Source organism: Chiloscyllium punctatum, chromosome 39 (genome assembly GCF_047496795.1).
Source record: "Chiloscyllium punctatum isolate Juve2018m chromosome 39, sChiPun1.3, whole genome shotgun sequence".
NCBI classification, from domain to species: Eukaryota; Metazoa; Chordata; class Chondrichthyes; order Orectolobiformes; family Hemiscylliidae; genus Chiloscyllium; species Chiloscyllium punctatum.
In genome coordinates this window covers 21,426,797-21,451,484 of record NC_092777.1, presented here as the reverse complement: position 1 = coordinate 21,451,484, position 24,688 = coordinate 21,426,797, and the positions used below count along the sequence as shown (strand labels likewise).

The 24,688-nt window shown below is 43.4% G+C and overlaps 1 protein-coding gene across 1 annotated transcript; it reads left to right on the top strand.

The window, feature by feature from the left end:
- The first annotated feature begins 419 nt into the window (after positions 1 to 419).
- LOC140463865 (protein SCO1 homolog, mitochondrial-like) lies at positions 420 to 22,643 on the top strand. Its single transcript, XM_072558291.1, has 7 exons — positions 420 to 619; positions 8,232 to 8,357; positions 9,708 to 9,798; positions 13,421 to 13,618; positions 16,649 to 16,741; positions 17,593 to 17,708; positions 22,425 to 22,643. The coding sequence occupies exons 1-7, from the start codon at positions 479 to 481 to the stop codon at positions 22,554 to 22,556; spliced, it is 897 nt and encodes a 298-aa protein (XP_072414392.1). The 5' UTR covers positions 420 to 478; the 3' UTR covers positions 22,557 to 22,643.
- Positions 22,644 to 24,688: the final 2,045 nt, after the last annotated feature.

The following is a 24,688-nucleotide window of genomic DNA, read 5'->3' as shown; positions in this document are numbered from 1 at the left end:
ACTTAAATTTGGAGTGTTAAATGTTTACCGAACGGTCTGTGTCCGTGCTGCACATCTCGCTGATTCTATGACTCTTAGTTTCACCCTTCTGTGTGGGTTAACTAGGTGAACAGTAAAATGAAGTGATCCGGAAAGTGATTATTACATTTCAATACTTTTCTTCTAACAATGTACTTGACTGGCCTGATAAGATTTTTTTCCCTCCCCAAAATATTCCCTTTTTATCAAATTTGTGCAGGCACATCCAACAGAATCACAGAAATGGAGGAGGCCAATCAGCCCATCGTCTGGTCCCAGCTCTCTGAGGAGCATCTTTTCTCCTGCCTTTCTAACGCCAAACGATATTTCCATTCAGATGTTTACTGTGTCTAAAGCTCTATGATACTGCAGGAAGTGCAACCTTTCTGCATAGAGGATGTTGTTCCAGTGTTGCTGGTGGGAGGAGGCTCGCACTCTCTTTCCGGGTGTGTGAGTGTGTATGGCGCTGATGGTACAGCTCTGGAGCCGGGGCAGGGCTCTCTCCAGGGTCTGGGGCCGCCAGGCTTTCTCCGATACCCCGATCCACTTCGGCTCCAGGCAGCAGCTCACACCCCGGAACTTGGCGGCAGCAACCCCGGCGGTGAGTTAGAGACCAGCGGATATTCAACCCTGAACAGAGTGCACTCAGGGTCAATGACCAGGGGCAGGGGGGGAAACTCGTGTCAGTGAATGATGGAGGGAGGGGGGAATCTGTGTCAGTGAATGGGGGGGGGGGGGTGAATGGGGAACCTGTGTCAGTGAATGGGGGGGGTGAATGGGGGGGGGGGTGAATGGGGGGGGGGGTGAATGGGGGGGGGGGTGAATGGGGAACCTGTGTCAGTGAATGGGGGGGGAAAGGGGGAACCTGTGTCAGTGAATGGGGGGGGTGGAGAAAGGGGGAACCTGTGCCAGTGAATGGGGGGGGTGGAGAAAGGGGGAACCTGTGTCAGTGAATGGGGGGGGAGAGGAGAGGGGGAACCTGTGTCAGTGAATGGGGGGGGGGAGGAGAGGGGGAACCTGTGTCAGTGAATGGGGGGAGGAGGAGAGTGGCAACCTGTGTCAGTGAATGGGGGGGGAGGAGAGGGGGAACCTGTGTCAGTGAATGGGGGGGGGGAGAGGAGAGGGGGAACCTGTGTCAGTGAATGGGGGGGGGGGAGGAGAGGGGGAACCTGTGTCAGTGAATGGGGGGGGGGGAGGAGAGGGGGAACCTGTGTCAGTGAATGGGAGGGGGGGGGGGGAGGAGAGGAGAGGGGGAACCTGTGTCAGTGAATGGGGGGGGGGGGGGGGGGGAGGAGAGGAGAGGGGGAACCTGTGTCAGTGAATGGGGGGGGGGGGGGAGGAGAGGAGAGGGGGAACCTGTGTCAGTGAATGGGGGGGGGGGAGGAGAGGAGAGGGGGAACCTGTGTCAGTGAATGGGGGGGGGGGGGAGGAGAGGAGAGGGGGAACCTGTGTCAGTGAATGGGGGGGGGGGGGAGGAGAGGAGAGGAGAGGGGGAACCTGTGTCAGTGAATGGGGGGGGGGGAGGAGAGGAGAGGGGGAACCTGTGTCAGTGAATGGGGGGGGGGGGGGAGGAGAGGGGGAACCTGTGTCAGTGAATGGGGGGGGGGGGGGAGGAGAGGAGAGGGGGAACCTGTGTCAGTGAATGGGGGGGGGGGGGGGGAGGAGAGGAGAGGGGGAACCTGTGTCAGTGAATGGGGGGGGGGGGGGGGGGGGGAGGAGAGGAGAGGGGGAACCTGTGTCAGTGAATGGGGGGGGGGGGGGGGAGGAGAGGAGAGGGGGAACCTGTGTCAGTGAATGGGGGGGGGGGGGGGGGGAGGAGAGGAGAGGGGGAACCTGTGTCAGTGAATGGGGGGGGGGGGGGGAGGAGAGGAGAGGGGGAACCTGTGTCAGTGAATGGGGGGGGGGGAGGGGAGGAGAGGAGAGGGGGAACCTGTGTCAGTGAATGGGGGGGGGGGGAGGAGAGGAGAGGAGAGGGGGAACCTGTGTCAGTGAATGGGGGGGGGGGGGGGAGGAGAGGAGAGGGGGAACCTGTGTCAGTGAATGGGGGGGGGGGGAGGAGAGGAGAGGGGGAACCTGTGTCAGTGAATGGGGGGGGGGGGAGGAGAGGGGGAACCTGTGTCAGTGAATGGGGGGGGGGTGGGGGAGGAGAGGGGGAACCTGTGTCAGTGAATGGGGGGGGGGGGGGAGGAGAGGGGGAACCTGTGTCAGTGAATGGGGGGGGGGGGAGGAGAGGAGGAGAGGGGGAACCTGTGTCAGTGAATGGCGGGGGGGGAGGAGAGGGGGAACCTGTGTCAGTGAATGGGGGGGGGGGGAGGAGAGGGGGAACCTGTGTCAGTGAATGGGGGGGGGGGGGGAGGAAAGGGGGAACCTGTGTCAGTGAATGGGGAGGTGGGGAGGGGGAACCTGTGTCAGTGAATGGGGAGGGGGAACCTGTGTCAGTGAATGGGGAGGTGGGGAGGGGGAAGGGGGAACCAGTGTCAGTGAATGAGGGGGGGGGAAGGAAGGGGGACCCTGTGTCAGTGAATGAGGAGGGGGGGGAAGGGGGGCCCTGTGTCAGTGAATGAGGAGGGGGGGCCCCTGTGTCAGTGAATGAGGAGGGGGAGGAGGGGGACCCTGTGTCAGTGAGGGAGGAGGGGGACCCTGTGTCAGTGAATGGGGGGGGGAGGAGGTGGACCCTGTGTCAGTGACTGAGGAGGGGAGGGGGAACCTGTGTCAGTGACTGAGGGGGGGGGGGAAGGGGGACCCTGTGTCAGTGAATGAGGAGGGGGGGGGAAGGGGGAACCTGTGTCAGTGACTGAGGAGGGGAGGGGGAACCTGTGTCAGTGACTGAGGGGGGGGGGAAGGGGGACCCTGTGTCAGTGAATGAGGAGGGGGGGGGAAGGGGGAACCTGTGTCAGTGACTGAGGAGGGGAGGGGGAACCTGTGTCAGTGACTGAGGGGGGGGGGAAGGGGGACACTGTGTCAGTGAATGAGGAGGGGGGGGGAAGGGGGAACCTGTGTCAGTGAATGAGGAGGGGGACCCTGTGTCAGTGACTGAGGAGGGGAGGGGGACCCTGTGTCAGTGACTGAGGAGGGGAGGGGGAACCTGTGTCAGTGACTGAGGGGGGATGGGGGAACCAGTGTCAATCAATGGGGAGGGGGAAAGAAGAGGGAACCTGTGTCAGTGAATGGGGAGGGGGAAAGGAGGGGGAACCTGTGTCAGTGAATGGGTGGAGAGGTGGAGGGGGAACCTGTGTCAGTGAATGGATGGGGAGGTGGAGGGGGAACTTGTGTCAGTGAATGGTGGGGGGGGGGGAAGGAGGGGGAGCCTGTGTCTGTGAATGGGGGGGGGGGATGGGGGAACCTATGGCGGGGAGGGGGGAAGGAGGGGGAGCCTGTGTCTGTGAATGGGAGGGGGAACCAGTGTCAGTGAATGGGGGGGAAGGGGAAGGAGGAGGAACCTGTGTCAGTGAATGGGTGGGGGGATGTGGGAACCTGTGTCAGTGAATGACTGGGGGGGGGGGGAGGTGGAGGGGGAACCTGTGTCAATGAATTGGGGGGGAGGGGGGAACCTGTGTCAGTGAATGAGTAAGGGGGAGGGGGGAACCTGTGTTAGTGGATGAGTTGGCGGGGAGGGGGAACCTGTGTCAGTGAATGGGGGGGGTAGGGGAATATTTGTGTCACTGAATGTGGCAGGGGGGAGAACCTGTGTCAGTGAATGGGGGGGGAAGAGATGGGAGTCTTCTGTCTCAGTGAGTGCGAGAGGAGGGGAGTCTTCTGTGTCAGTGAATGCGGGAGGAAGGGAGTCTTCTTTGTCTGGGAGAGGAAGTAGGAAACGCTTGTTAGTTGCAGATGGAGCATTGGTCGACTCCATAGTGAAACTAACAAATACCAGCCACAAGAATGGGGACAGCACTGTTATCTGGGGAAAATGATCTGTTAATGTCTGTGCGTGTGTTTCTCTCCAGGAAGTCCCAGAGCGGTCACTCAAATACTGGAGCATTAACCAATCACCAGTCTAACAGTTTTATTTTGCTATTTCAAGCTGGTCAGGAATCTGCTGCTGCACCATTTCAAAATTTGTTCTGACTTCCTTGAGAATTAGGCGTTGTGGCAATTGGCTTTAATTGTCAAAGTGTTGAATATTGCACCATTGTGATGTGAAATTATGGTGTTTCATGGTTTCTGAGCAACTCGAGCGCTTACCAGGATTTTTTAAAAGAAAATTCTTGACGATTGATTGAAATATTTAGGAATATTTGTGTGGATTTGCTCCTTACCTGACTATCACCCACAGTACAACAAAGGTCATGTCATTGAGTCATAGACATGTACAGCACGGAAACAGACCCTTCGTCCAACTCGTCGTTGCCGACCAGATATCCCGAACCAATCTAGTCCCACCTGCCCACACCTGGCCTATATCCCTCCAAATCCTTCCTATTCGTATTCCCATTCCCATGTCTTTTAAATGTTGCAATTGTACTCGCCTCTACCAGTTCCGCTGGCAGCCCATTCCGCATGTGCACCACCCTCTGCTTGAAAATGTTGCCCCTTCGGTTTTTTTCATATTTTGCGCCTCTCACCCTCTAGCTCTGGACTCCCCCACCTCAGAGAAAAGACCTTTTCTATTTACCCTATCCATGCCCCTCATGATTTTATAAACCTCTATAAGGCCACCCCTCAGCCTCCAACGCTCCAAAGAAAACAGCCCTAGCCTATTCAACCTCTTCCTATAGCTCAAATCCTCCAACGCTGACAATATCCTTTTCAAATTTCACAACATTCTTTCAATAGGAAGGAGACCAGAATTGCACACAGTATTCCAAAAGTGGTCTAACCAATGTCCTGTACAGCCGCAACAAGACCTCCCAACTCCTGTACTCAATACTCTGACCAATAAAGGAAAGCATACCAAAGCTGCCTTCACTATCCTTTCAAGGAGCTGTGAACCTGCACTCAAAGGTCTTTTTGTTCAGCAACACTCCCTAGGACCTTACCATTCAGAGTATAAATCCTGCTAAGATTTGCTTTCCCAAAATGCAGCACCTCATATTTATCTAAATTAAACTCTGCCACTTCTCAGCCCATTGGCTCATCTGATCAAGATCCCGTTGTAATCTGAGGTAACCTTCTTCGCTGTCCACTAACATGTTTTTTGGTGACATCTGCAAACTTAATAACTATACCTCATAAGCTCATATCCAAATCATTTATACAAATGACGAAAAGTAGTGGACCCAGCACCAATCCTTTTGGCACTCCACTGGTCACAGGCCTCCAATCCTTTGGCCTCTACCACCACCCTCTGTCTTCTACCTTTGAGCCAGTTCTGTATCCAAATGGCTTGTTCTCCCTGTATTCCATGAAATCTAACCTGGCTAACCAGTCTCCCACGGGGAACCTTGTTGAACGCCATTCTGAAGTCCGTATAGATCATGTCTACCGCTCTGCGGAAATCTCAATCCATTTGTTACATCTTCAAAAAACTCAATCAAGTTTGTGAGACATGATTTCCCACGGACAAAGCTATGTTGACTATCACTAAACAGTCCTTGTCTTTCCAAATACATGTACATCCTGTCCCTCAGGATTGCCTCCAATAACTTGCCCACCACTGATGTCAGACTCACCGGTCTATAGTTCCCTGTCCTTATCACCTTTCTTAAATACTGGCGCCACGTTAGCCAACCTCCAGTCTTCTGGCACCTCACCTATGACTATCAATGATACAACTCATCAACTGATCTCTGTGGGCAGCAGTCTTAGAGAAGTAATGTAATTACAAAATGGTGCAAAGGTGTTACTGAGTAGAGAGTGAAGCAGAAATAATCCAGTCCGTAATCAAAACCATTCCAGGTTTTGTGCATTTATCTGAAGTTGGCACACTGGTAGTGTACGAACCCCTGGGCCAGAAGGCACGGGTTCAGGACCCATCTGCTCCAGAGGTGTGTAATAACATCTCTGAACAGGCTGATGAGGAAAAAAAAATTCAGAATGTTCATTGGTGCAAACTTTCCATCCAGCAGCAATGAGAGTCAGTAATGACTGATCTGAACAATAAATCCAGCTCCAGCATTTCATAGTTCGAGTTTGGGGCAAAGATAGAAATAGGACATAGAAATCTGCCTTTTGTGATGTTGTCACATATACTCAAAAATTTGCATATTAAAATAAATACAGTAGTTTATATTTAATCTTTAATACTAAAGTTTTAAATTTTTTTTTCACTGCTGGGTGAAGATGGTTTTCATTCATTATTAATTACATCATTCTGAAGATATCTTGAATAAATATTGCATTGGGTGGCATATTGGCACAGTGATTAGCACTGCTACCTCACAATGACATGAGACCTGGTTTTAGTTCCATCCTTGGACAAATATCTGCACATTCTCTGTGTCTGCGTGAGTTTCCTTCGGGTGCTCTGGTTTCCTCCTACAGTCCAGTGATGTAACGGTTAGGTGGATTGGCCATGCTAAATTGCCCATAGTGTCCAGGGATATGCTGGCTGGGTGGATTAGCCATGGGCAACGCAGGATGATGCGGTAGGTCTGGGGGGGATGATCTTCGGAGGTTCGGTGTAGACTCAATGGGCTAAATGGCCTGCTTCTGCACCATAGGGATTCTATATTTTAGGGGCAGATAGTGGTGTACTGGCTATGCCAGTGGACCAGTAATCTGGAGGCCCAGACTAATCATCCCACCATGGCAGATGGTGGAGTTTGAATTCAGTTAACAAACCTGGCTTTTCTGGAGTCAAGACAGCACAGTTTCAGGAAAAGGGAACAATCATTTGGACAGAGATGTGGAGAAATTTCTTCACTTGAAGGGCTGTGCATCTTTGGAATTATCCAGCCCAGAAAGTTGTGGATGCTCCACCACTGAATATATTTGAGACTGGGGTAGAACGATTTTTGGTCATTCTGGAAATTGAGGAAAATCAGGATAGGACGGGAAAGTGGAGAAAGCGAAGCTGAAGAACAGCCATGATCATGTTGAATGGTGGAGCAGCTTTGAAGCAGCATTTTAAGTATTTGCGTTAAATAATTCATCCGTAATCCTGAGACTGTGATCCAGCATTTTAGATTCCACTTCCAGGGGAACCATCCTTCTCGGTCCACCTCCTTCAGAATTTAATGTCTTTCAATGGGTTCGCCTCTTGTTCCCTGCAGAATTCAGGTCCAATTTACTCAACCACTCATCATTGAGCAATACTATAGTCTAAGGAATTAATCGGGTGAACCTTTTGCGTCATTGTTTCCACTGCCTCCCTGAAATGTGGAGTCCAAAACTTCCACAATAGTTCAGCAGTGCTATCACCAAAATCCTTTCAATGGCAGCAAGACTCCCTTATATGTGTACAGATACTGGCGTTGTCTGATTAATGGACATTTTTGAAATGGCTCATATGCCTAGTGTCAGGGTCGTTCCAACTGTGTCTTATTGATTATCCCTCTACTTGTCTTATTCCTTCACCCTTCACTCATGCAGATTGTCTGTCACCCACAGAAAGATGATCTTCCACATTTTGTTCCTGTTGTGGAGCAGAGTCGTTTCTTCCTTTTTTTTTTCAGGGGAAATTTCTCCCTCCGGTTTCCCTTGGTTTTTCGCCACCACGGACATGCAATTGAGTAGATGCCAAGAGAAACATGCAACCGCTGCAGAACCTAATGTGGTTCACCAGCCTTAGGGTCACTATCAGACACCTGCAGCCCTACCTGAGCTGTTAATCAAATACGAGGGACAGCTCCTTCATTTGCAGCTCAACACTTTTGAGTGAGGTAGGGTCCTTGGTCCTCAAGTGTCTATTGATGGAGAGGTTTACTCTCTGGTTAACCTGGATGCCAATATCTGTTAGTATTTGCTTCAGGGTCTTTATTATGTTCATGGTTCCCAGAAATATATATATGTTATTATATATAGGTTCCTTATTAGTTTCAGGATCTTTATTATGCTTTGTTACTTTTAGGCCAAATAGAGATTCAATGTCCAAGACTCAGGAAAGCATAAAATCCAGCTGGATTTGAGGTACTGTATGTTGGTATAACGACCAATGTGCTGTTTACTTTCCTGGTTGCTTTGCTGTACCTGCAAGCTTTCTTTGAGTGATTGGATACAAAGCATCAATTGTTCAACAATAAATGTAATTCGTGGACTGTAATGTGTTTCAGAATGTGTTGCATGTGTGAAAGCTGCTTGTTAATTGCAAGTATTTTTTCATGTTTGTAAAGTTCAGTAAAGATCTTTGTCCGATATGGAAGTCTACACAATTCTCCATGCACAATCTGCGCTGCTTCAGTACAATGCCTCCATCTCAATCCAAAAAGAAACCAAGTAGTGGAACGAGAAAGAGTGGGGTAAGTGAGGCTGTGCTTGATTTTAATGAATAGAAGAGGTATGATGCTTTAACACTCACGTTCAAAGAGATAGGGTGGAGTAATTCTCCATGCACATCTTTTCACGATATTCCACTCAGCTGCCTAAATTGTTTTGTCTTGTAAGGGTTGGGCATTCTTTTGTATAAATATGTAACTATATCAAGTACTTGATCAAGTCTTACTCTGTAATCTTGAGTATTACACTGTCCATTGCGTCACAGTGGGAGTGCTGCATTGTTGGAGGTGCTCCCATTGGATAAGATATGAAACTGAGGTCCAAAACACTCAGTAGGGTGGATTTAAGATCCCATGACACTATTATGAGGAAGAACCAGGGAAGTTATCATTGCATCCTGGCCAATATATATTGGTCAATAAACACCACTAAATGCAATTAACTGGCCACTATGACCTTACTGTTTGTGGAGCTTACTTTGTGCAAATTGGTTGCTGCTTTGGGGTGGGAGGGTGGCTGTCGTTAGCACAGCTGTGTCACAGTGCCGGGACTCGGGTTTGATTCCACCCTCTGGTGACTGTGTGGAGTTTGCACATTGACCCCATGACTGTGTTGCTTTCCTCCGGGTATTCTGGTTTCCTCTCAAAGTCCAGAGATGTGCAGGTTAGGTGAATTAGCCATGCTAAATTGTCCATAGTGTCCAGCGATATGTAGACCAGTTGGATTAGTCATGGGAAGTGCAGGTTTACAGGGATAGGAGTGGTCTGGGTGGGATGCTCTTCGGAGGATCGATGTGGGCTGAATGGCCACTGTAGGGAATTCTGTGATTTCCTATGTTACAGTGTTGACCATATTTTAAAAGAATCCACTTCATTGGCTGTAAAGTGCTTTGGGAAAGTTTTGAGATGGCAAAAGGTACAACATAAATGGGAATCTTTGAAAATTCCTTTCTAATCAAATAATGTTGGTGAATTGACAGGACTGTCCTTTTCATGGAATTTATTGGATGTTGGCAGGGGCAGCTGTGAAGATGCAGGGCAGGTCATTAACAACTTTCTAGATTAGAGTGGTGCTGGAAAAGCACAGCAGGTCAGGTAGCATCTGAGGAGCAGGAAAATTGATGTTTCGGGCAAAAGCCCTTCATCAGGAAAGGGCCCGCATTAACAACTTTCTGCCTCATAGTATCACACACTGTAGTTGGAAAGGGATAGATCAGAATATCCTACATGCAGATGTCTGAGGAAAGCATCCATAAATATCTTTTATTTCCTAATCTCTGATAAAGTCTCTGGTATCCAAAGCTAACACAATGTTGGCCGTCATTTTGTTTAATGTTCTGTTTTATCTGAGACACATTTTCTCGTTCTTAGTAGCCTGTAACATGGAAGTCGCTAACAATCACTTTTGCTGTTGGAGGAGTACTGTTGGCTGTCATGAAGTACTTTAAAAAAGAAAAAGAAGAAAGTAAGTTTGATTTATGACCTCCTTTTATCACTTTAGACCTGAAAATGATTGAACAGAGCACTGTCAAAACAGTGAAAAACTAGGAACAGTGGAGGTGAGGACTGACTTTCATATCATTAAATAAAATGAATAATTGAATAAATATTATTACATTATGAGCTTGTACAGAAATTAGCAAAATTGGCAATTTGAATTCTAAACGTTACACCTGATGTATTAGAAAACAATGGGCTGGGAGACTATAGGAGTACAATTTATTAGCTGCTAAGTGTTGTGTGATGTCTTGTGGCTGTGAAAGGCGTCACATAAATAGTCTTTCACTGTAGAGAAGCAGTCTCTTTCACAAAAAAATGAAAGGCTCAAAATATTCAGTAGGTCTGGCTACAGCATGGAAGAGAGAAATTGAATTAACCATTCCTATTGTTGGGCTTTCGTCTGTTCTAATGACAAGTCATTGACTTGAAACTAACTCAGTTTTCCATGACACTGACATTTCCAAATGCATTGAGCATATGCACCCCATGGTCCTGTTTTTATTTTAATTTCTACAAGTTTTTTTCCTTTTTTTTGCCAAACTGAAGGATAGTACAAAAGATTTTATTGTTGTTTGTTCCGGAGAGCTAATGGAACCCTATCTGCTTGGAAGTTGTTAATTCTGACTGAATTAGGATATTCCAGTGAGATATGAGAATTGAAGTTGTATTTGCATGTTGAGCTGCTGTTTTAAATGTCCCCTGATTAGTTTAATTAATAACAACATGCATTTATAGAGTCCCTTCAGCAAATTAGTTCCAAGCAATATTCCAGTTGACGTTGAATTGTTACATCCTTTCCATTTTCTTTTCAGTGTGTGGTCCCTTTAAATTTAGTTGCACTGCCATGAAGGCATGGTGAGCTAGTTTATCATTCCCCTTCTGGTGGGTTTGAAGGTGGGGTGGGGCATGTCAGATCCAATGGGTGCCCTGCTTGCTGCCCACTCACCAACTGGGTTACTTTAGTGTAACATTAACACTTAAGTTCAGGGTCATAAGTGGTGGAGAAGGCAGCCAGTGCCATTCCCTAAGCTCAATGCGATCCTTTGTATGGGCTGATGGCAGACAGGGGTAGGGGTTAACCCCATCGGGCACAAAGATGTTAATGCCTCGACCCCACTTCCCTCAACCTCTCAAACCCCAGCTGCCTCCCCTGCCTCACCATGACCCCCAAACTGCCTCCTGTGCTGAATGCTCCACAAGACCCAAGTGCATCACCAACGTAGAGCTGTAGGTTTCCAACTGTCCAGTAGCTCTATGAGGTGGGACTTCCTATTCCTGACAGATGGTGTTCTCACCTCAACTCACTTAATGGCCGGTCAGACATTTAATTGATGGAGACTGTTTTGTTGGTTTCCGCTGCTTTGTAAAGTTAGGTGGATGGTGGAGGAGGGTCAGATTTGACTACAGCACCTTGGAAAATCCAGTCCTTTATTTCTCCCAGAGCATGGTACATTTGGGGCTACAGGAGGAATGTTGGTTGTGAGAAATATAATCAAACAATATATGATTCCAAATCGAAAGAGCTGTTTTGGCAGATGACCAAAAGGTGGCTCGAAGAGAAGAGGTCCTGCTGAGTTTTTCCACTGTGAGGGAAAAGAGGTAAAGAAGCAGCAGGCTTGGGTCCAGAACTTCGATTCCCAACAACTAAAGGTATCAATGATGGAGCACTTAAAATTTGAAGGGTCCAAGCAACCAGAACAACAGGCATTTGGGTGTCTGAGTGTGGTAGTACTGGATATGGTTACCCAGATAAGAAGGGTATGAAGTGGTTTGAAAAAGGTGAAAATTTTAAAATCAAGGCATTGCTTAAGCACAAGCCACGAGAGGTCAGCGAGCACAGGGTTATTGATGAATGACGTCTGGTGTGTGCATAGGATGTGACCAGCAGAGTTTGGATACAATAAAAGCACAACATGCTGGAGAAGTTGAGCAGGTCTGATAATATCTGTAGTGATGGTGGATTAATGCTCATCCCACTGGACCAATCGTCCAGAATTCCATGTTAATGTTCTGAGGATATCGGTTCACATCCCACTATCGCTGATGGTGACATCTGAATTCAATTTTTAAAAAAAAGTTATTGATTGTCATAAAGGCCTATCTAGTTCACTAGTGCCTTTTAGGGGAAGAAATCTACCATCCTTACCTGATCTGGTCTACATATGATTCCAGACCCACTGAAATGAGATTGACTGTTAACTGTTGTCTGAAATTGTATCTGCTACTAGAAGGGTTTATGCCCGAAACGTCGATTCTCCTGCTCCTTGGATGCTGCCTGTCCTGCTGTGCTTTTCCAGCAACACATTTTTCAGCTCTGCTACTAGAAAGTCTAATCAAAGAATTGAAACTGAATGGCTCACCCACCACCAACCCAGGCACCAGTCACAACAATGACAATCTGTCAAATCTGAAAGGTCCTCCTTACGAACATCTGAGGGCTTGTTCTTGAATGGGGAGAGTTGGCTCAGACTAGTCAAGTCCAGAATCACTCCTTACACACACTGAAAATGGAATAGTGTAGGATAGATGGGCTTCAGATTGGTTCCACGGGTCGGCGCAACATCGAGGACCGAAGGACCTGTACTGCGCTGTTATGTTCTATGTTCAACACACTGTTCCAAGATATCACCGTTTCTGTGTATGTCCTATCTCCCTGATATGCCGTGGGAGTTCTCAACATTGACGGTGGACTCTATTAAGACTTGTGGCATCAGGTCACATGGGGAAGGAGTTGGGGTTGCGTCTTCAGTACCTGTCATAAAGAGTGGTATGACAACACTGCTACTGATCAAGCTTGCCAAGATGTAAAGGACATTGTTAGTAATCTGTGTCTGTAGCAGGTGGTGAGGGAACCAACAAAAAGGACAAACATATTTAACCTTGTCCTCACCAATACACCAGTCATGGACGCATCTGTCTATGACACTAACAGTATGAGTGACTACTGCGCAGTGCTTAAGGTGACAAAAGTCCATTTTTCTCAATGAGGCTACACTCTCTCATGGTGTTACCACTGGCTAAATGGGACAGACTTTGAATAACCCAGAAATTCAAAATTGGGCATCCACAAGATGCTGTGGACCATTAGGAGCAGCACCACATCTCCTGTAACCTCGTGGCCTGGCATATCCCCTCCTCTACCATTACAACCAAGTCAGGGGATCAACCCTGGTTCACTGAAGGGTGTGGAGGGTATACCAGCAGCAGCAGCACCAGGTGTATGTAAAAACAAGCTTTCACCCTGGTGAAGTTACAATGCATGATACTTTGCATGCCAGACAGCATGCAATAGACAGAATTTAATAATCTCACAACCATTGGATAAGATCTCACTCTTTATTACGACCACATCCAACCATGAATGGTAATAGATACTTAAGCAACATGCTGGAGGTGGAGGCTTCACAAATATCCCCATCCTTGTTGATGGAACAGCCCAGCACATCAGAACTTAGAATCCCTACAATGTGGAAACAGGCCTTTCAGCAGCGATTGCTTTCTGAAAATGCATTTAAAGCTGTGGGATATGCAAATTGTGCATTTGACTGAAATGGTGTAATTTCTTGTTAAAATTGGCTTTTGTTTAGAGCTTGAAAAGGAGCGAACGCGCAGTATTGGGAAGGCTGCACTTGGAGGACCCTTTACACTCGTCGATCATGCGGGACAACTGAAGACAGACAAAGACTACCTTGGACAGTGGGTTTTAATTTATTTTGGGTTCACACACTGTCCAGACATCTGTCCCGAAGAACTGGAGAAAATGGTCACTGTTGTGGATGAAATAGGTAAATGTTTCAGCAGCACACATTGATCGAAAATGTAGACTAGAGAGCAAGTGTATCAGTGGTGTGTAGGATATATTTAAAACACCTTTTATCTGTGAACTAACATTAATATGCTATATTTCCCCAGTTTACGTTCATAGTTCGTGGTGTAGTTTCCAGAAATTCATACAGAGTAATGACCCAAATGTCTTGCAGTGCAGGGATCTTCATTATGATTTTTGTTTTGAAGGCCATGCTTTGCATGTGAAACATTAAAACATTAAAAAAAAATTAAAAAGCTGTTCTCTTGCCAGTGACAAAGAAGGGAGATTCAAGCGTCAAGTCACAGCCAAATACTGAGTACTTCCTGAGGAAAGTCACATTTTTTTTTTGTGTCCTTGTTCTATTTTGGATCTCCATCTGTAATATTGAATACTACACCCCAAATAGCTGGTGTTTACTTTTGATTTATATCATGTTGTGGAGATTAATATCATTCAACTCAAAGACATACCAGTTTTCAGGGGAAGATATTCTTATAGTGGTAGTGTTACTGGACTAGCTATCTAGAACCCCAGACTAATAATGTTTTAAGGACATGGATCTGAATCAAACCTTTGGCAGATGATGAAATTTAAATTCAATAAATAATCTGGAATAAAGATCCATCTGGTTCACTGATGTCCTTTAGTGTGCTATCCATACCTGGTGTGGACAATTGTAACTCCAGACTGAATGTGAACAAGTAATTTTTAATCTGAAGTTCATGACTATCCTGATTAGATGATATTCTTATCCTGATTGATGTGATGACTCGCATTTTATTATAGCATTATGTTACCATATTTATCTTATAGTGGCTCTATTGCTCAGCATTAGGTGACAAATAGCAATGTTGATAGTTGTATACGTACACAACACGTGAAAGGGAATCTGGGTTCCTGTGGCAGGATGCATTTTACATACATGTATCTGGAGCTATGGATACTACTGATAGTAGAGACTCACGTTGCTTTTCTTCATATAACTGACCAGCTCTTACTGCCTCGGTTGCTGTACATTGGAGCGATTTATGCATCTTCCTTGACCATCAAGTCCTGAGTTGGGACTTGAACTAGGTTCTTCTGGCCAGAAATAGGGATACTATCCACAGTGGCCAAGACCTCCAAGAGCTTCAGGGTATTACAATGTTTGATTGGGAAATCTATTTCAGTGCCACTTACTTTATCTTTTGTGACTAGTGGGCACCACAGGTATTAGATTAGTGTGGAGGATGTCCAGAAATATGCTTTGTATGTTTTCTTTCACTTGTAAGTTTTTTTAGTAATTAGTTGTGTACCTATTTAGTTGGCTTTTAATTGAGAAAGCCGAGTGTTTTCTTATTGGGTACTTTAGTAAAGGCATATTTTATGTAGCAATATCACTAACTTCTGTTGTCACTAGCTAGTTTCAGGCTAGTTTTTGACAGAAGCCCATCTTAGTAAGCCATGTGAGAACCTAAACTATGTGTCATCAAAAGCGACCTTTCTATCCAGTCTGAATAAACTTAAGTCAAAGAGAACACTTTACTTCATAATAAGCAATGAGTTGTTTGGGTTTCCTTGTGTTGTGTGTAAAATATGACAAACTGTCTTTAATTTAGCTATTATTAAGAATCTCCCAGACAATCAAATGCTGAAATGACTATTTAAACTTTATTGTAAGTAGCAATTAAACTAAGTAAAGAAGTTAAACCTCAAAACCCTATTAGCCGTTTAACGGTGCAATTTAGCTGCAAATCCAACCAACAGTGTCTGTCCCTGGATATGTCCAGGATTCAATTCTTGTGCAGGGTCATTCTGTGGAGTGCTGCTGCTGAAGAATTCCAAAGTTGAATTCTTACAGGATCTTCTTTCCTGTTAAGCTCATGGTGGGTCATTATTTATGACACTTGTGAAGTCAGCAAGTCTGCAGCTTGCTTTCTTATCAAGGGTGAAAGCCAGCTGCTCTCGATTTTGCTTCTCTGTTCCTTATTACATTTGGTGTTAATTGTCTGTTTGAAACACAGCCTGTCCTGCCATTAACTCCTTAAATTCTTCTGGACAATCATTTGTTCTTGTTGCATAAGGCAGCCAATTATCAAACAGTTGTTAAAGCAGTTTGTTTATGTAGCTTCAACATCTTCATTTCCCAGGCTAATTTACATATTGCTTTTAGTTCCTTTTCTCTTCGTGTCTGGACACAGTTCATTCCAAAAAGAGTAATTGCTAATTCCTTCAATCAATGAACAGTTATTAAAGTTCTGAAGTTTACAGTGTCACACTTGCCTGTAAGTTAAGAAACAGTTGTTGACTCGCTATAATAAAACAGCTTTCAGATTTCCAGAATCCACAGCATTCTGCTTTTCAAGTTATGGATTGGCTGTAGTGCTTTAAGGCTGCACAGTATTTGTACCATGTAAAACAACACAGATGATAACCAATCGGAGATAGGTGATTGAGGATTTCTGTGTGCACTTGTGAACCTCTCATAAAGTATAAAAATATTGATTTGGCTCTAGAGCTAAGTTTTTTGAGTTCAGAATGAAGCCAGTGAATTTTAAAAAATAATTTGTGGACAAATTAATAATAGCCATGGTATCTCAGATTTAATTATGTATAAAATTAAAGGAGAATAAAACAGGAGAAGATGGAAAACAACAAGCAACAAAGCATCCATTTTATTTAAGTACTGATAAATCTATAAAATAATAAACAATAAAATAATGTTTCAACAATAAAATGAAATGTAGTTATCAACTTCTAGGAAAAAAATATTGATACATTCTAATCTGAGATTATATAGATTTAATTAATGCAGGACCTGTATTTTTGCGTAAAATATCTTTTCTGTACAGGAGCTGGCCTCGAGACTGTTTGGTTATTTACCTCTGCATGGATAGAGGAACTATAGGGTTGTTGTAACTTGTCTAAGTGCAGGCATGCATGTGAAATACACAATGTTGTGCAATTGTTAGATGTCTTTATTTAGTTTAGGATGACCTTTACATTTTTCGTATGCTTCCTGTTACAGATAAAATACCCACATTGCCAAATCTGACTCCACTTCTGATCACAATAGATCCTGACCGGGATAATGTTGAGGCGATGGCAAGATATGTCCAAGGTAGCGTACAAATTGATAAGAGGATTCAGGCGCCGGGTTACGAATTGTTGATTTCATGTGTCTCGGGAAAGCCAGTTTTATCTACATGAAGTGTAAAACTAAATCTGGTGGGTTACAAACACCTCCCAACTGTGCATAAAACGTTATATCATTGATATTGCATTATCTGCTGTATCTGCAGGCATTATCTGTGTTTCACCAAAGACTGACTCTGCCTTGCTGATAGTGTAGCCCCTGTGCTTCAGCCTTTGTACATCTGTAGTTTCCATTTGTTTGCACAATAAGACTGAAAATTTAACTGTTAATCAACAGTTAAGGAACTGAAACAGATTCAACTCCTTTAGGAGGTTGACTAATCTTTCAAAGGAAAAGAAAATTCTCGAATTATTCATGAACAGACCTATTAGCTTTGGCAAAGAGAAAATTCACACTTCTGGATTAATCCTTGTCTTTAAACAGGCAGATTGATCTTTTACTTAATATATTTTCTATTGTTTCTTCAGAATTTCCAGCATTTAAATTTATTTTCAATTTTCTGATTAGGATTTTTAAGAAAAAAAACTTTCTTTGAAGCCTACTGCTACATCTGTAAAGAAGGAAAAAGAAAATAGAAAGAAAATATCTACTTTGTAGCATTGAAGTCTTCTTCGCCTAAATGGTGCTACTGTATAAGGTTTCAGCCACTCGATCTGTACGTTGGCATGAGTCTCTTTGCAGCTCACACTGCAAAGTATTTTGGGATATCCTGAGGCTGTGAAAGCTGCTGTATAAATGCAGTTCTTTGTGTTAATATGTAAGGGTTGTTTTAAAGGTGCATACTGAAATATAAATAAATCTGATTCTTTCTTTAGAGTTTTCTCCAAAGTTAATTGGCTTAACCGGGTCCCAAGGGCAAATAGAACAGGTATCAAGGGCGTACAGAGTCTATTATAGCCAAGGACCTAAAGATGAGGACAATGATTATATTGTAAGTACAATTATTTCCATTGGCTAACATTTGATTGTTTTAAAATAAAAACATTGTGATAGTAACCATTTTCATGCAGGATGGCATTTGCAATCAATTGACCGCAATTATCCACAATATTCACTTGTTATATTTCTAATTAGTGCTGAACTTTTCCTTTGTCATTTACATACTTTGCTTCTTCTTGAAACTAATTAAGATTTCTCATTTCAGCATTCGAGTCTATAATCTGCTCCACGCATGAACTACCCTTTTTCGTAAATAAAATTTTCTGCTGCATCTCCTCAAATCATAAACAGGATGCCCTGTGCTTAACTGCTGTGCACGCAGGAAGGCTAACTTGGATTCACAAGGTCAAAGCACAAAATGGAATTGAGGTTTATCAGATCAGTCATGATCTCATCGAATTGTGATGGATTGAATGGCCGCCTTCTGCTCCTATTTTTTTTTCTTATGGTTTCAAATGACCAAAACTGCCATATTTTTAAATCACGCCCTTTCTTAATGTTCCCTTTTTGAGAAAGCAAAAGCCCAAAGCAACGACTCTTTCCTCACACACCATTCCTTCACATTTTGGAATAAACTGCATTGTCCTGCTCTGTAACTTCTCCAATAACTGAATTATTGTTTCAAAACAGGAAGGTAGAAAATTTTGGCCTCACCAAGCCAAATACAGTTTTAAAATAACTTATCTGCACATATGTTGTCTGGCTGACAGGGAGCGGAAAGTGGACATCACTAAGTCACTTTTAGTTTGGTAAGATGTAACAAGCCGTGTGCCACAGGAATCAGTGAGAATTCAACTGTTTAGAATTTGTACAAATTACCTTACGAAGAGGCAGCAGATATGGTTGCCAAATTTACCAACAGCCCTAAGATAGTTGGAAAGGAAGTTGCAAAGCAGACATAAGGAATCTATGAAAAGATATAGTTAGTTTGAGTGAATAGGCAGAGATGTGGCAGATGGAGTAAAATGTGGGAATATGTAAAATCATTGATTGGCAGCAAGAATAAAAAAGTAACATGCTATCTAAATGTTTAGAGGTTGTGAGGTATAAGAGGATCTGAGTGTCCTCGTGCATGAATCACAAAGGGTTAGTATGCTGGCACAGCAAGTAATGAGGAAAGCTTCTAGTATGTAAGGGGAGTTGAACACAATTAGAGAAGTTATGATTCAGTTATCCAGGGCACTGGTGAGACTACATCTATGGTACTGTGCACAGTGTTTTGGTAATCTTATCTAATGAAGGATGAAAACATATTGGAGGCAGTTCAGAAAAAAGTTGAACAGGCTAGGCTTGTATCTGTTGGACTTTGGAAGAGGAAGAGTTGACTTTATTAAGACATATATTAAATAAAATGTATACTGAAACATCTATTAAAAAAGACATATTAAATCATGTATTCCCTGTTACAGGAAGAATATTATTAAGCTGGAGAGGATTCAGAAGAGGTTTAGCAGAATGTTGCCGGGACTGGAGGGTTTTAGTTATAAGGAGAGGCTGGATACGCTGGGAAGTTTGTCACTGGAGTGTAGGAGGTTAAGGGGTGACTTTATAGATGTTTATAAACTTATAAGGGGTAGATAAAGCGAATGGCAAGTGCCTTTTCTCTAGGGTGGGGAATTTCACCCTAGAGGGGGCATATTTTTAAGGTGAGAGGAGAAAGATTTTAAAAAGACATGAGGGGCAATTTATTTTTACATATAGTGTGGTTTGTATGTGGAATGAACTTTTAGAAAAAGTGGTGGATGCAAGTATAGTTACAAGGTTTAAAAGATATTTGGATAAGTACATTAATATGAAATGTTTGGTGGGATATGGGCCAAGCGCAGGGACTAGTTTATTTTGGGGTTATGACTGGCATGGACTGGTTGGACTGAAAGGTCTGTTTTTGTACTGTATGACTCCAGTTGTTTCATCTAATATGGGATTCTGAGGGATCTTGACAGGCTGGATGTGAAAAAGATGGTTAATTTTCTGGGAGAATCTAGAACTAGGGGGTCACTGTTTAGTTATCCATTTAAAACAGATAAGGCAATTTTTAAAAAATCTATTCCCAAAAGGATGGTGGCAGCAGCATCCTTGAATACTATTAAAGGAGAAGTAGATTGGTTCTTAAACCTGTAAGAACTTGTTGAATAGCAGAGAAGGCTTGAAGGGCTGAATGGCCTGATGCTGCTTCTATTTCACATACTCATAGAATCCCTACATTGTGAAGCAGGCACTCAGCCCATCCAGTCCACATCTCCAACGAACATCCCGCCCAGACCTCCTCTTCCCCCACTCCCCCAAGCTCCCACTTTAACCTTGCATTTATCCAAGCTAATCCACCTAGCCTGCACATCCCTGGATGCTATGGGCAATTTAGCATGGCCAGTCCACCTAACCTACACATCTTTGAACTGTGGGAGGAAACCGGAGCACCTGAAGGAAACACACACCGCCACAGGGAGAACATGCAAACTCCACAAACTGGGTCCCTGGTGCCGTGAGGCAGCAGTGCTAACCGCTAAGCCACTGTGTCACCCATTTCCTATGTTGCTGAACATCACAACATTTTTTTTAAAAGCAGTGTGGAAGCATTCTTGTTGGTTTTAGTGACCTTTCCAATTAAACTCCCAAGATTTCTGTCCTGTTACAACATCTCAGATATAGTCCCATTTAGGACATAATCTACATTATTCTTTCTGATAAATCTCATTTGTCTGTGTTTCATTATAATGCGTTGTCTCCACCCACTGATTGAGCCTGTCCTTTAGGATCATGTACATTGATATTCTTGATTTGCTACAGCTCCTTATTTAATGTTGGCTGTAAATCTGAACACTGTCAACCAATTGGTTCCTCTAAATCTGTCATAAAAATTTAGACTCATTACTGAGTCTAGTATCCGCTAGTTGCCAATTAGATAGCTGACCATTCAATGTTATTTGTTTTCTGCAAATCAACGATTTATCAATCCATTTTAACCCATTCCCATTTATCTCACGGGTTTCAGCTGAATGCATTATCTTATTGCGTAGGTGTCTTCAAAAAACTGTTGTAGTCAATATAAGTTCAATAGCTGCCCAAACTATTAGGACTGCTCAAAGAAATCCAGTAATTCAGCCAAGCATGACCACCTACTCATGAAAGCCTTCTTTAAGAGTTGGCTCATGCCCTTCAAGGTGCTTTCCTATGCTTTCCCTCATAAAACCTTCAAACACCTTCTCTCGAAATTATACGTTCCCAAGTTAGGATGCAAGTCTACAAGTGACGGTTGATCCTGAACTGCATTTTATTTTGAAGATAGTTGTCCCATTATATATTTTCTAATCCTTGGTACTACTATGAATTTTGACAAAATATTTATCAAAAAACCTGTAGTCAATTCCTTCAGAATTCTAGAATGCAAGTTGTCAAAATCATATTCATTTAGTTTCTCCAATTATATCCTTCTGAGGTCTAAAGAAGATGTCAATCTGTGTTATCCTTTAAAATGTAATCCACGCTGACAACATTTTCTCCCATTACTTCGATGCACAGAATTGAGAAATAAGCGTTAAACAATTGAATAATTTCTGTGATTGAACATTTGCTCCAGCTATTTTCCAGTGTGCCAACATCTCTACACCACCTTTGTTATTTCCATGATGCTAAGTTTGATTTTCACTGTTTTGGATGAATATTGGCGACAAAAATAGCAAATGCGACAACAGGAAAACAAGGCTTCAAAGTGCTTCTACAGAAATCCTACAGTACCGCTGTTTCATTCTCTCACATCTTAAAATAGATGCAATGGAAACCTTTACAATGCTAATTTCAAACAAATAAGCATTATCTGATCCAGAGGCTGTTTGGATCATGAAAATTGTTATTAATTCATTAACTTCTTCCCTATTCGTAAAAGAGCACCAGATCATTCACTCTTTGTTTTCCTTGATTTAGATTATGAATTGTAGGATTTTTTTTTGGAGTCAGTCCCCTCAACTGAGGAGACTGTAATCTCCTGGTTTTTTTAAAATACTCTTTAATAATAACCCCCCACACTACCGCCTAACACTGGTAGTGCTTATTTATTCCCCGGCACCCATGTTTGTGTGTGTGCAATGAATTGTAGGTTGCTATGTATTTCTGCATTTCTCTCATTGGAAATTAGTTTATTCTCTCTTAAAACTTTTATATATAACGTAAAGAGAGATGTTCATTCCTTAGTTGAATGCAAATGCTGGATCTCAGAAATTAAGAGTTTGGAACTGATTGGGGCCACTTTCTAACAAAACTTTAGCATCAACTGTTGTTTTAGAGGCTGAGAGACTGTTAAATGTTGTCAGTAGTGGTTTTGTTTTCTGTGTTATTTTTAAATCTGTTTTTGGTTTCCTTTGCTTTTAAATATGTTTTGAACACCCAAACATACAAATTAACAGCATGAGTAGGCCATTCAGCCTCATCAACATGGTAATCTTTCCAGAAAATCATGGATACTCAGTGCTCAATTTCATAAGTCCACGTACCTTTGGTTCCATTGTTAGTCAAGAACCTATCCGTCTTTGTTTTAATAATATTCAGTGTTCTCACTTTAACTACTTTCTGGGACAGGCAGTTACAAAGATCCATGACTGTTTGAAATAAAATTAGGGAGTGGAAAATACTTTCAGTTCTAATATAGATACATAAGAGAAAAGACTCTGTTGTAAAAAGTGTTAACTGCCATTATGCTGTCTATTTGTTTCAGGTTGACCACACAATAATCATGTATCTTGTTGGACCCAGCGGTGAATTTGTGGAGTACTACGGCCAGAACAAGACGAGTTCTGAGATTGCGAGTTCTATAGCGTCACACATGCGAAGCATCAAACACAAGTAATGCTAATATTTCATTTGTAAAGGAAAACAGCTACATTAACCGGACCATTTCTGTGAAATAAAGAATACCATTTTGAATTTTAAAAAATGAATAGACCACTTTTTTTGAAAGGATACAATTTTGTATATCTACTGCTTTTGAAAACATAGGTTTGGCAAAAAGAAAGAAATCCATGTCTGAAGTTTGAATTATACAAATGGAAAATAAACAGGGGAGTCAGCATCTGTAAAGAGAAGATATGGTGTTCTAATGTTTTAGGTGGTTATCCTCGACTGAAACTCACAAAGACTTCCAGCTAGTTCTCGATTAAGACAGTACCAATGCTTTTCTCTGCATGTGCACCTTACCTAGTTCTGCTCACTGTCCATACCCTTTGACATTCCACTTCTTAACAATGATCCACTCCATTTTTTAAGGAATTTATAGGCACTGCTGTAACTATGAATGGTGGAATTCCCACTTGTTTTCTAACTAACCTCTACTTTAATTAGTTTAAATCTGTGTGCTTCTATTCTGAGCCAGTCAGCAGTGAAATGAATCTATTGCTATTTAACTTAGTATAACCTTTTACAATTGTTTTTAATCAACCTATTCAGACATGTTGCGAATTGAACCTGGATCCATGTGGTGGCACGGTGATTCAGTGGTTAACATTGCTGCCTGTCAGCAGGGACCCAGGTTCGATGCTACCCTTCAGTGACTGTCTGTGTAGAGTTTGCACATTCTCCTTGTGTATGTTTCCTCCCACAATCTCAAGATAGGCAGGTTAGGTGGGTTGGCCATGGGAAATGCAGGGATAGGACGGAGAAGGGGGGGGGGATGGGGTCAGTGTGGACTTGATGGGCCAAATGGCCTGACTTCACGTTATAGGAGTTCCTTGAAGTAATATTGATTGCAGAATAGGTTCAGATGGTGAAACTGTCCTATTCCTTGAACGTGGATCCTCTGGCCCAGAGATAGGGGTGCTAGCACTGTGGCACAAGCCTTCAGTAACTGCTATATCCGGGTGGTTTTTCAGTCCAAGCACTATCAGACCTGCTTACCTTCCAAAATCAAATGAGTTTGAGCGTCTTCAGACTGCTATGACTGTCAGCTTTTAGTCCTTTATAACCTTGATGACCTCTGTCAGATTATTGCTTGACCTTTTCATCATTCATGACAAAGGCCCCAACTTCGCCACGCTCACTTCGTTTTACTTATTCTCTTGTGAGATGTGGGTATTACGCTTAGCTCAGCATTTGTTGCCTATCCCAAACTGCAATTAGAAAAAATGACCATGAACTGCCTTTTTAAACCATTGCAGTCCATATGGTGCAAGGATCCCACAATGTTGTTATGGAATAAGTTCCAGGATGTTGACCCAGTGACAATGAGGAACAATGAAATAGTACAAAGTCATGATAATATGTGACTTGAAGGGGTGGGTGGAAACTTGGTGATACTCCCAAGCATCTGTTCTAGATGGCAGAGATTGTGGGTTTGGAGAGTGTTGTCAAAGAAGGATTTGTAAGTTGCTGCAGTGTATCTTCTGTATAGTGCCTTATGACTTCAGGTATATTTTCTGAATGGGTTTCCTCAATATTAGCAATGGAAAGCGCTGCATGAGCTGTGCAGCTAATGGCCCATGATACTGTTTGCCCTTTGGGTTTTGAGGTAGCCAACATGAAACCATTTTGAAGCAGACAAATTTGCCAACAAATTTTCCTTTGGGTTGTTTAATGCAGCATCCTCCACCTAAACCATTGGAATAGACAGACAGCACCTTGTTTAAATGAGAGGCTAAACCAGTGACATCTCTTACTGTGAGGGCTTCTTGACCTAGTTACTAGGGTTTATCATAGTGTGGAGCCCAAACCTGCAATCGTCTGACTGAGAAGCTCAGTGCAACCAGCTAAGTTTAGGTGATGTAGGATAAAAACTTTAATGCTTGCTTTTCTTGAGTATGTGCCTACTTGAAAACCAAGAGCCATGTTGGTCTCTGGTTTTAAGAAAATTGGCAGGTCCTCAGGCGGGTGATCATACTTTAATGTGTTTGCCCCTATATTACATTAGCTACCCTCTCAATTGCAGGGAGGGGTAGTCACAGGAATGTGGAGAATCAAACAGAATCACAGTTGAGCTTGATTTTCCCT

What these genes read in the sequence shown, in the direction of transcription:
- LOC140463865 (XM_072558291.1), top strand. Translation starts at nt 479, where the DNA reads ATGGCGCTGATGGTACAGCTCTGGAGCCGGGGCAGGGCTCTCTCCAGG. An exon ending in TGGCGGCAGCAACCCCGGCG is followed by an intron (nt 620 to 8,231) that starts GTGAGTTAGAGA and finishes ATGTTTGTAAAG; the next exon opens with TTCAGTAAAGATCTTTGTCC. An exon ending in GATGGCAAGATATGTCCAAG is followed by an intron (nt 16,742 to 17,592) that starts GTAGCGTACAAA and finishes TTCTTTCTTTAG; the next exon opens with AGTTTTCTCCAAAGTTAATT.